Below are 13,478 nucleotides of genomic sequence, written 5' to 3' on the forward strand. Positions count from 1 at the left end.
ACTGAGAACATTAGAGCTATTATGTTTCCTTTGGGGCACGATACTACTTTAGTTTCTGTAGAAATTTTGTCATCCAATGTAACATACTAGGTTCTATTAGTCACATATTCATTGAGCCAATCATATATACATTAAGATACTCAGTATGCTTATATCCTGTTTGGTATCTGACAATGGAGTACAGTGTTGAATGCCTTTTGGAAATCTAACTCCAGTTACTAGACGAATGACACACGTCTTAGCTTACAATATGCTCTATGATCCTGTAACAGACAGATGACAGCAATGTTAGTCTGTAATTTGGTGCATCTTATCTTTTGTCCTTTCCATAAGCAAGAAAGACCTGTGCAGGAGACTTTTAATAAATAGAAGCAAGGGAAAAAAGTAATTCTGCAGTCCATTCAATGTAAAATCTAACTGGAATTTTGTGAAGGCCTGGTGCATTGTTTCTTTTAAGAAGTCTTAATTGTCTTACCATACCACAAATACTAAAATCAATATCAAACCCCATCTGGGAGTCCAAGCTGTGGTCAAATGCTGGCCCAGCAGTATACTTGTGTATAAATGCGTTTTCAAAAGCGGAACTTAATATTTCAGTTTTCTGTCTGTTGTCTTCATTTTCAGCACAGATGGATCCACAGGAGTCTGAAGTGAAACTTCCTGGCAGATCAAAACTGTGTGCCGGACCGAGACTCGAACTCAGTCCCGAGTTCGAGTCTCGGTCTGGAACACAGTTTTGATCTGCCAGGAAGTTTCATATCAGCGCACACTCCGCTGCAGAATGAAAATCTCATTCAGGAGACTGAAGTAATTTTTGGTCATGGGTTGGTCTGCAGCCAGGAGGTCTAAAATATTTCTTGTGTGTGTGGATTGTTGGATTAGTTGTTTGAGACAGTTGTCAGACAACATATCCAGTATCACTTTGCAGGACTGGCTGTCCTTACTGCTGACAACATATTCATTATTTTTTTCACATGATACTGGACAGATCAGTCACCATCTACAACTACTGTATGCTCAAGGTACTTCCATGCTATCAAGTTAAGGCTATTTTTGAATGACTCCATGACCAATGTGTCTGAATCTAGTGGTCAGTAGAAACATCTGATTATTGATGTACACCCCCTGAACATAGTTATTCTTGTTCATATTATTTTGCGGTTGGAGTCATTTTGGACCACACTCAATTTCTGATTGTCACTACAAACTTTGAGCCCAGGATCACAAACTTGTCCACTTGCTGGAGTTATCAGAAAACAAATGAAAACCAAGTAATAACATAACACAAAATTGACTTTGATTCTCCTGCACCATTGCCCTAGAGTAGAACATTCAAAAATGCTCAAAGTGGTGACCCTGGACACCGAAACACTGGTGCACGTGTTGAATGAAAGAATTATCTACTGCTTCCAGTGTTGCCTGCTGAAGAGAATTACAAGCAAGCATGATATGTTCCTGCATGTCTTCTGGAGTTGTTGGAATATCGCGATAGACAATGTCTTTAATGCATTGCCAACGAAGAAAGTCCAGAGGATTTAAATCAGGAGACCTAGCAGGCCAAGTAACTGTTCCTCCTCAACCACTCTATCTGGCAGGATACTTTCGGTTCAGAACACGACGTGGACTCGAGGCATTATGTGTTGGACATCTATTGTGTTGATACCACATACGCATTCTGGTTCTTAGCGGCACTTCATCCAGAAGAGGAGGAAGAACTTGTCTGAGGAAGTTGGCATATGCTGTGCCATTTAGACTACCATTGATGAAATAAGGGCCAATAATTGTAGTACCAAGCATCCCACACCAGACATTAGCTCTCCATTGTGCTGATGTTCCACCTGTCTAAGCCATCATGGGTTGTCGTTGGACCAATAATGCATGTTCCTTGTATTTACCTGTCCTTTGTTTGAGAAGGAACATTCATCGGTAAATAGAACGTTGGAGATGTAGTTTGGGTTGGCAAGGATTTGCTGCTGTGCCCACTGACAGAACTGTACACGATTCTGGAAATCATTCCCATGCAATTCTTGATGTAGGTGTACATGGTAAGGATGGAACCAGTGACGTGTAAGAATTTGATGTACACTGGTTTTAGGAATGCCAGTCTTGTGTTAAAGCTGCCGTGTGCTCACAAGTGGATTCATAGCAACAGAAGCAAGAACAGTAAACAGTAACTTCGGCAGCTTCGTCTGCGCGAGTGCTACAACAATCGCGTTGTGGTGGATTTAAACTTCCCGTTTCCTGAAGCGTCGCAACAAGGCAAGAAAACATTCATCGGGAAGGTGGATGCTTGTCAGGATATTGCTCTCTGTACAGTTCCACTGCCTGCATAGCATTTTGCCTACCTTCAACAACAACAACAACAACTACAATAAAAGAAACATTATGTCGATGCAGTTTTAAGGAAGGACGGCCTTTACTGTATGCCTACTCTACACAACAGTATTTAAAAGGACAAAACTACTGTACTAAATGTACTCGTACTTAAGAAACCAGTATTGGAGTTAATGTTCTGCTAACTTACATTCCCCATAGATGACTAGTGTTTCTACCTTCTCTTAGTTGGTGTACATTCTACTCACACAACTCTTCAACTAACGATGGTTGATGGAATGACAGGTGTGCATTCTACTTATGTTTGCATTTGTCCTCTGTCAACATCAGCACGTGGATGTGTTCCATTACCTCGAGTAACTGCACTAAGCGCTGAGAGTGTCAATGTTAATGCTGTGTTACGTAATTAATAATGTTGTGTTTCAGTGAATGTTACACTGTGATACATTTTTGAATAGGTCTTTATGAGAGCAAATGAATTACCAAATAAAAAATACAGGATGCCACTTAAAAAAGTCATACCGCTGTTAATATCTTTGTAAAAAAACAAAGCTACAACGAAGGCAATCATGCTGATTGGTGTCCCCCTGACTGCTAAAGAACATTTGCTTGAAACATTTTGTAATTTGCATCTGGACAAACAGTTATTTAGGGTGGTCAAGATAAATGGGACACTCTGTATGTTCCAAAATCCTGCTGCATATCAATGTTAATGATATGGGCCTGTAATTTAGTGGATTACTCCTACTATCTTTCTCGAATATTGGTGTGACATGCGCAACTTCCCAGTCTTTGGGTACGGATCTTTTGTTGAGCGAATGGCTGGATATGATTGTTAAGTAAGGAACTACTGTATCAGCATACTCTGAAAAAGGAACCTAACTAGTATTCAAGCTGGACTGGAAGATTTGCTTTTGTTACATGATTTAAGTTGCTTCACTACTCCAATGATATCTACTTCTACGTTACTCAGGTTGGCAGCTGTTCTTGATTCGAATTCTGAAATATTTACTTCATCTTCTTTGGTGAGTTATACTCATGGAAAGTAGGTGTTTGAAAACAGTTTGACAGCTGCATGCCATTTTAATAATATGTGGCTGAAAATATTACTTGGCTTTGTATGTACATAAAATCTCTCTCTGTTTTTGATAACCGTGTGAAATGAATGTCATATATTTCATACATTAATTTCCTGTGTTCTTAGCTACAATGTAAGATAAAGCATTTTTCTACAAAATGAAGCAGTAAAAATGCTGAAAAAGTCAAAATCTGAATATATGTAAATATCACTCAATGGAATGGCACTTTTACACAAGTACTTTATGTATATTGAAGTTTTTAATTAGCAATAGTATATCAAAAGTGACATTGCATATTTTTACCCAGTTTGACTTAGTTTTAATATCTGCTTCCTATTTTCACATCAGTAAGTTATTATAAAGCCATAAAATCCAACTGCCAAATAAAGCAGATGAATTTTCCAATTTTCTTACATAAGAGACAAGAAATAATCTGAGCCAGGCACAAAGAAACCACTTAAACATAACCATCTGAGAACGATGATACAGCGACATTACAGAACCTGTAACTTTCGGTGCGAAAAAGTATTCCAAAACTTTAAACAGAGAGACTAATTGCACCACATTACTCTGTCTATTGAACTAACACAATGAATTCACAGGGCAACTACACACACTTACCTGAATTCAATTGTGGTTCCTGTGCATGACAAATAATATTTTTCAACTCCCACCAAAGCAATTTTGATCCAAACATATAACGCATTCTGTCGCCAATGAACTTGAGGTATTTTTGCTTCAGTTCTTAGTGTTGGCATTGTATCCTGTACACTGTGTGGTGACCTCTCAGATGTGATCTCTGAAGATATGTGAATGTCACTGCTATCGTTGATACAGCTGTTATCTTTCACTTCTTCAATCACAACACTGTCCTTAGAATCACATTCCAGTGACTCACTGTCATCCGACAGCTTATTCTCCTAAGGGATAAAAGGTATATGTTACTGAAAAACACTACCACATGTTTTATGAGTACTCTCTAGAAATATTCCACAACATTAATGTACACTATAGTTGTTTAGATTTCACAAGCTCTGAAAAAGGATCACATAAAAATCATTTGGAATAAGTTATTGAAATTATAGATTATGATTGACTTTCTGATTTTGACTAAAAATAAAAAGTACCAAAGCACTCACTCATAAAAAGAATGGAACCAACTAAATAATTATAATGAAAATAGTGTAGTTGTATAGCTAAAATTTTATGGATGCAACTGAACTGTTTTCAGTACAATTTTGTACCATTTTTTGTGCAGAGGACTACTTAATTCGTGGAGCAATAATGACAGGCATGGAAATCAGCATTGCATTATTTGCTTTAAAATAGAGTAGTCCAGCAGCTCGATAATCTACATCAATATCAACAACTATACTCTAGAAACCACCGTGAGTGCATAGCAGAGGGTATGTCCGATTGTACCAATTATTAGGGTTTCTTCCTGTTCCATTCAAATATGGGGTGCAGGAAGGATGACTGCTTGAATGCCTCTGTGTGTGCAGTAATTATTCGGATGTTATCCTCATGATCCCTATGTGAGCAATATATAGGGGGTTGTGGTATGACCCTAGAGTAAACATTTAAAGCAGGTTCTTGGAACTTTGTTAATAGACCTTCTTGGAATAGTTTGCGTCTTTGAGAGTCTTCCAGTTCACTTCCTTCAGTATCTCTGTCACATTCTTCCATGGATTAAACAAATCTGTGACCATTCGTGCTGCCCTTCTTTGTGTATGTTCAATGTCCCCCGATAGTCTTATCTGGTGAGGGACCCACATACTTGAGCAATATTCTAAAACCAGTTGCGCAAGTGACTTGTATGCAGTCTCTTTCATAGACTCATTGCACTTCCCCAGTATTCTACCAATGAACCGATGTCTACCACCTGTTTTACCCACAACTGAACCTAAATAATCATTCTACTTCATATCCCTACAAAGTGTTACACTCAGGTATCTGTTTAAGTTAGCCGATTCTAAAAGCGGACCGAGAGAGGTGGCACAGTGGCTAACACACCAGACTCGCATTTGGGAGGACGATGGTTCGATCCCACGTCCGGCCATCCTGATTTAGATTTTCCGTGATTTCCCTAAATCGCTCCAGGGAAATGCTGAGATGGTTCCTTTGAAAGGGCGCCCCAGATTCCTTCCCCATCCTTCCCTAATCTGATGAGACCGATGACCTCGCTGTCTGTTCTCCTTCCTCAAACAATCCTCTAACAGTGGCTCACTGATATTATGGCCGTAAGATACTACATATTTTTCTTTCGTGAAGTGTAAAACTCCACATTTCTGAACATTTAGAGTAAACTGCTAATTTCTGCACCATGTTAAAATATTTCCAACATCTTACTGAATATTTACGCAGCTTCTTTTAGAGAGTACTTCATTATAGATAACTGCATCACCTTCAAAAAGCCTGATCTTACTATTAATATTGTCTGCAAAGTCATTAACATAAACATGAACAGCAAGGGTCCCAACACACTTCCTTAGGGCAGAACTGAAGTTACTTCTACACCCGGCAATAACTCTCCATCCAAGATAACATGCTGCATTTCTCCCTACCAAAAAGTCCTCAATTCAGTCACTATTTTAAGTTGATATCCCATACGATCATACTTTTGACAACAATTGCAGGTATGGTACTGAGTCAAATGCTTTTTGGAAATCAAGAAACACTACATCTACCTCGCTGCCTTGATTCCAAGCTTTCAGTATGTCGTGTGAGGAAAGTGACAGTGGGGATTCACATGATTCATGTTTTCAAAATCCATGCTGGTTGGCACTGAGGAGGTCATTCTGTTCATGATACCTCATTATATTTGAGCTCAGAATATGTTCTAAGATTCTATAATAGATCAATGTCAAGGGTACTGAACCGTAGTTTTGTGGATCACATCTACTACCCTTCTTGTGACATGTGCCTTTTTCCAAGAGCTAGGCAGTGTTTTTTTGTTTCAGGGATGCACAATAGATAACAGTTACAAGTGGGGCTAACTCAGCTACAAATTAAGTACACAATCTGACAGGGATTCCATCGGGCCCTGGAGCTTTGTTCAGTTTTAATGATTTCAGCTGCTTCTTAACACCATTGACACTAATAGTTATTTCATTCATCTTTTGGGTGGTACAAGAATTACATTGATGCAACTCTCCTTGGTTTTCCCTCGAAAAGAAACATTCAAAGCTTATTTCAGCATTTGCTTTGCTACCCTTAATTTCAGTCCCAGTCTCATTACCTAGGGACTGGACACTAACTTTGGTGCCAATAACAGCCTTTACATATGACCAGAATTTCTTTGGGTTCTGTGAAAGATCACTTGACAATATTCTGCTACAGAAGTCATTGAATGCACTTTGCATTGTTCTCTTGACATCCACATGCGTTTCATTCAGCATCTCTCTCTCTCTACAGATTACAGTTTTATACCTATTACGCGGTAACCTCTGTTTCTTTAGAAGTTTCTTTACAGTGACTGTATACCATGGAGGTTCCCTCCCATTATGGACTATTCTACTGGGTACATATCTATCCAGTGCATGGTGCACGGTCAAATGTTCTTTCAAACTTGAGTCATGCTCCTGCCCTGTGCCGAAAGTTTCAAGTTCCTCATTGTGATATGACACTATTGACTTTTATCTAATTTAGTGAACATATATATATATCTTTCTGATTGTTTTAGTTCTCCTTTGTACTTTGGTAACCAGTGTTGCCACAGCTGTGTCTTGGTCACTAATACCAGTTTTGATGTGGACATCATCAAATAGGTCAGGTCTATAAGTTGCCATTAATCCAATATATTTCCATCATGGATGGGTTTTCAGAGAAGGCATTTAGTAAAGTTTCACGGGGTGTCTTATCAAACTCGTCACTAACAAAACTGTAATTTTCTCAAATGTTGGATGATTAAAGTCTCCACCAATGATAACAATATTATTGGGGAACTTACGTAAAAGTGAAGTGAGGTTTTGTGTAAAGTTTTCAGTTACGTCAGGAGATGAATCTGGTGGGTGATACTGAGTCGTGCAGAAAAAATCTCACATGCAGCTTCAATTTCTACCTTGGTCGATCTAAGTTTCTTGTTTACTGTGACAAATACACCACCTCCATTTCCCATCTGCCTATCCTTTCGATATACAGTTTAATTTTCCCTCAAAATCTCACTGCTATCAATTTCAGGTTTCAACCAATTGTCTGTACCTAATATTATGTAAACTTCACTGCTTTTCATGAGCATTTCAAACTCTGGAACTTTGTTGCAAATGCTTCAGCAGTTTACCATTAGGATTTTAATACTCTCACCTTCGGGAGGCATTTCTTTCAATCTTACACTGATACTTCTGGGTTTCCTACAGCTACTGTTATCTGGATTGGATGGAGAGTCGCCTAATCTAAAAAGCCCTTGTGTGCACTCCACACACAGTCAGCTACCTGAACAGCAGGATCTAATGTGTAGTGCACATGTGACTCATTTACAGGGACCCTACAGTTCTCAATGCTACGGCGCAAGTCCAGGAAGTCACAGCCTAGCTTGTCACAGAACATTTGAAGTCTCTGGTTCTGTCCTTCCACTCGGCTCAGAACCAAAGGGCCACGATCAGTTCTGGGGACAATGATGTAAATTGTGAGCTTTGCTGAAACTCCATGCGCAAGGCTGGTCTTCTTGACCTCCTCTGCCAGTCACTGAAATGATTCACGAATTACTTCAGAGCCCACAAGACAGGCATCACGATGCTTGTGCACCACAATCTGCAGTTGGTTGCACCCTGTTCCTTCAATGGCTGGTGGAATAGCCTCTTCAACAAGTTTAATGAGGCCCCAGGCATTCATACGGAGAGCAACTAGTGTCCTTTCCTGTCGCTTGCTACTATTTTCCTAAGATGTACCATCATTCGCCATATGTATGAACTGCTTACAATTAATACACTCCTACCCTTTTGCGATTGCCTCCTCCTGACACCAGACAAAACAGGTTTCCCCAAAACAGGTGAAGTGAGTCCCACTGGCTCAGTTTCAGTGAAAGACGGCCCCTCAAACTTATTGATTAGGGAGGTTGGTACAACACCTTGAGCATTCCTGGTCCCCGCCCACCCAGTACATCTACCATTGACACACCACTTGCAGTCAAGTGGACCATTAATGACAGATCTTGTATTTTCTGCAGGGGAGAAGACAGTACTTGAGGTACGTCTGGTACAGGTATTGCAGGTCACAACTCTCAGGAACTCTTTCAACACACCGATTCGCAGCAGCTGCCAATCATTTGGCAGCAGTTAGGGCAATTTCCAGCTGCTTACTATGTCAACCAACTCAGCCCGTGTTCGAGGATGGCATTCACAATGGAGCTGCGTTTTGGCTGGTGCAATGTTTTACAAGGCAGTGAACAAATAACTTTAAATTAAGCCTACAGATTATCTTTTAATCTGTTGAACTAAAAAGGTTCTAATTCCCTATGAGGATTGAAGCAAACACCAAAACAAGATTTCTATTAAGGCAAAACTATTAGTTTACTAAAACATTTCGAGGTTAATTAGGGTTGTTGCAAACTTGAAAACAGAGTTAATTTATGATAAATGCAGATTATATCTTGTTTAATGGAAAACTAAATGTGACACAGTACGTTAGCCAAAAAATCTGCTACAGTAACTAAATCATAAACACTGATTTCCTACAAATTGCCCATAGATTATGCAAAGAACAGTGGTAGCTTCTGAAAATCCTCAAAAATGCATTTTTATCTGTGTTGATTTACAAAGCAGTTCAGGGATGATGTAATCATTGACAGCAGTTCAGGGATGATGTAATCATTGGCAGAATTGTGAACCACAAACGCTGATTTGCTTTGTAATAAATTAAGTTTCCAAACACTCTTACTGGTAAATTACGAAAATAAAGTTTTGTAAGCATTTCAAAATTCTCAAAATAACCTACCATGAGATTAGAGAATGACTGTTTTGAACAAGAATAGGCCTACTGTTCTAAAATTTTTTAAAAGAGCACAATTAAATTTAAGCCTTCAATTGATGATAACAGTACGAGTTTATCATGGTACTCACGAACTTTTGAAATTTCACAACAGATCACAATACAAACGGTTACGGATACGATCAGTAAAACATTACGCAGGAACGATGCAAACAGTAAAATATTTGAATCTAGAAATTTAAATTGGCACACGATGTTGCATCGTGGTCTCACGCAAAGGAAAATTCCAAAGTCATTTTTTAGATATAAATAAGTGTTCATATTGCACACATTTTCCACTTGGCTGATTCTGTGCATACTTCAACACTAGCATGTCAAAGAAGAAGAATGCAATGTTAGTTTATCTTGATCAATATTGCTAATATGTTTCTGTGAGGGTGACGTGACAAAACAACAGAGGTCTTGAGCCTTGTGTATGTCTGTCAAACCTTTCTTGAACAGACATGTACAAGTACGTCCATTTTCAAGTGGTTTCGGCTGAGGCAAATTTTATATCTTGTGTGTAAATTTTTTTCTCTAGATCAGTTGCTTTGAACAAAATTCATGGTCTCAACCCCAACATCAACATATCTGTAACAGTAATTGCTATCTTCCAAGCTACTAGAACAATGAGAAAGTTCTGATCACTGTGTTTGTTTTAGAAATGTCAGTTTTCACTACAGATAACAGTTTTTCAAATGAATTATCTACTATGATAATACTCACAAAATACATCGGTATATTCCTAATGTAGAGAAATGAACTTTCCCTTTGTTGACATGTTACAGGGTAGATTCATCATTTCCTCTGCTGGCTTTGGCTTCAACAGAAACAAGCGAGTAATAAACACAGTGTATAACTTGAATTGCTATTCAATGAAACACTATTCATTGGTGTTCTAAGGAAGTTGCTTCTCCAGCATGTGTATTGTCCATCTGACTGCTAACGCCTGGCACTTTTTCCTGCTGTGTACGGTCGACACACTTGCTCAGATCCTGACTGCAATTTTTCCAGCTCTAATTCTATTGGAGAAATTGCATGTGTGGCCATACCCTTAAACTGTTAAGACAGTATAACTGAAGACTTTATTTGGAGCCACTGTCGGATTAAGCTGATGTTACCAAAACATGAGAAGAAAGGAGTGAAGTAACATAAGGACGTAACATCCTGTCAAAATCTAGGTCACGAGAGAGACTGCTAAAGCATGAAATGCATGGGGAAGAAAATAAGCCATGCTCTTTTCAATGGAACCATTTTTCCTTTTTTCTTTAGAGATTTATGAACACCATAAAAGCATTAATCTGGATACCAAATGGGGTTTTGCATCCAACTCTCCTCGAATGTTAGTCCAGTGACTTATCCACCGTGCCACCTTATTTGGTGATGAGCTTGCACATGTAGATCTTGATACAGGTGGCACAATGTCAGTCTTCAACACATTTACTTTAGCTATTTGTAGTCTTACAATCTAACCACAATTTTTGTCCAAATTTCTTGACTCATAGGAAAACAGATGCCTTAGAACTGCATACTAACTTAATTCATTGCAGTAACACACAAATCTTGCATGTTAAGAATAGTTACACATAATATTGTAGACCAGTTTTTCCAGAGAATCAGTGTTTATGTAATTTGGTAACCATTTGTACATATGGATAGGCAAAAAGTATCTTCTTACTACTACACTGACATTGTGATTATTTGACCAGGTTAACATCTGTACTGTTTCTAACTTTGCGTTCTGAGTAGCATTTTCCTCACAATGCTACCTTTTCAGTAGTTCTTTATCACACCTCTTCTGCTTTGAGCTCCCAAAGAACCAATTTTTGGTTCTAAAAGATTAAGATCATCACCACTTCTTTAAAATTTCTGTTGTTCTGCCCTAGGACTTAGTTTTTTGGTCAGTGTTAAAGAAATGTTTTATCCTTCTGTATATTATGTGTAATCCACAAAATAGGAAAGTTGTGTCAATAACAGAAGAAATTATTGAATCAAGTTATGAATGATAGTGAGAGTTGACTTCATTAGCATGTTGCTAAGACAAAATGCTGACACTCATACCAGAATACTCAACAACTGGAAAAGGTCTCTTGATATGAAAATTTCTTAATTTTCACACCCATGTGTGGATGAACATGATTTTTTTTAGAGTCATCAGTCTTCTGACTGGTTTCACGTGGACCGCCACAAATTCCTCTCCTATCTCAGAGTAGCACTTGCAACCCATGTCCTAAATTATTTGCTGGAAGCATTCCCATCTCTGCCTTCGTCTACAGTTTTTGCTCTCCACAGCTCCCTATAATACCACGGAAGGCATTCCCCGATGTTTTAACTGATGCGCTGTCAACCTGTCACTTCACCTTGTCAGTGTTTTCCACATTTTTCCTTTCCTCTCCGATTCTGTGCAGAACCTCCTCATTCCTTGCTTTATCAGTTCACATAATTTTTAACATTCATCTATAGCTCCACATCTCAAATGCTTCGATTCTGTTTCCCCACAGTCCATGTTTCACTACCACACAATGTTGTGTTGCAAACGTACAGTCTCAGAAATTTCTTCCTCATCTATCTTTGATACTAGTGGACTTCTTTTGACCAGTAATGCCCTTTTTGCCATTGTTAGTCTTTTGATGTCCTCCTTGCTCTGTCCATCTTAGGTAACAAAGTAACCAATGTAGTAGACTTCTCATTTCTTCTGCTTTTCATTACTTTTGTCTTTCTCCAATTTACTATCAATCCACATTCTGAAATCATTAGACTGCTTATTCCATAACATATCATGTAGTTCTTCTTCACTTTCAGTCAGGATAGCAATGCCATCAGTGAATCATATCATTAATATCCTTTGATCTTGAATTTTAATTCCACTCCTGAATCTTTCTTTTATTTCCATCATTGCTTCTTTGATAGACAGATTGAACAGTAGGGGCAAAAGACTACACCCCTTTATAAGCTGAGCACTTCCTTCTTGGTCGTCCACTCTTATTATTCCCTCCTAGCTCTTGTATATATTGTATATTACCCGTCTCTCTTTTACATTGTTGAACGCTTTTTTCAGGTTCACAAGTCCTTGAATTTCCTTTAGTCTTGCTCCCATTATCAAGCACATCATCAGAATTGTCTCTCTGGTGGCTATAGCTTTCCTAAAGCCAAACTTATCATCATCTAACACATCTTCAGTTTTCTTTTCCATTCTTCTGTATATTATTCTTGTAAGCAACTTGGATTCATGAACTGTTAAGCTCATTGTGCAATAATTCTTGCACTAGTCAGTCCTCACAGTCTTCAGAATTGTGTGGATGACATTCTACCGAAAGTCAGATGGTATGTCGCCAGACTCATTCTACACATCAATGTGAACAGTCGTTTTGTTGTCACTTGCTTTTAGAAAGTCTGATGGAAAGTTATCTATCCCTTCTGCCTTATTTGATCTTAAGTCCTCTAAAGCTCTCTTAAATTCTGATTCTAATACAGGATCCACTCTCTCTTCTAAATTGAGTCCTGTTTCTTCTTCTATTACGCCAGAAAAATCTTCCCCTTCATACAGGCCTTCAATGTACTCTTTCAACCTATTCGCTCTCTCCTCTGCATTTAACAGTGGAGTTCCCATTATCACCCTGGCTTTTAATTTCACCTAAGGTTGCTTATGACTTTTGTATGTGCTGAGTCAATCCTTCCGACAATAATTTCTTTTTCAATTTCTTCACATTTTTCATGCAGCCATTTCATCTTAGCTTCCCTGCACTTCTTACTTATTTCATTCCTGAGCGACTTGTATTTCTGTATCCCTGAATTTCCCTGAAAATTTTTGTACTTTCTTCTTTCTTTGATCAACTGAAGTATTTCTTCTGTTACCCATGGCTTCTTCGCAGTGATCTTCTTTGCACCTATGTTTTTCTTTCTAACTTCTGTGACTGCTCTCTTTAGAGATGTCCATTCCTCTTCAACTGTACTGCCTACTGAGCTATTTTTATTGCTGTATCTACAGCCTTAGAGAACTAACTTCAAGCACATCTCGTCATTCCTTAGTACTTCCGTATCCCACTTCTTTGCACACTGATTCTTCTTGACTAATCTCTTAAACTTCAAGCTACTCTTCAT

The 13,478-nt window shown here is 38.5% G+C and overlaps 1 protein-coding gene across 2 annotated transcripts in view; it reads right to left on the minus strand.

The window, feature by feature from the left end:
* The window catches only part of LOC126162064 (putative ATP-dependent RNA helicase TDRD12), a 429,957-nt gene that overhangs the window by 23,890 nt on the left and 392,589 nt on the right, over positions 1–13,478 (minus strand). For both annotated transcript variants that reach the window (XM_049918325.1, XM_049918324.1), the window contains exon 25: positions 4,035–4,333. In XM_049918325.1, the coding sequence (XP_049774282.1) occupies positions 4,035–4,333 (299 nt within the window). The remainder of the gene's footprint in view (positions 1–4,034; positions 4,334–13,478) is intronic.

This window comes from Schistocerca cancellata, chromosome 2, assembly GCF_023864275.1.
Source record: "Schistocerca cancellata isolate TAMUIC-IGC-003103 chromosome 2, iqSchCanc2.1, whole genome shotgun sequence".
Classification (NCBI taxonomy): domain Eukaryota; kingdom Metazoa; phylum Arthropoda; class Insecta; order Orthoptera; family Acrididae; genus Schistocerca; species Schistocerca cancellata.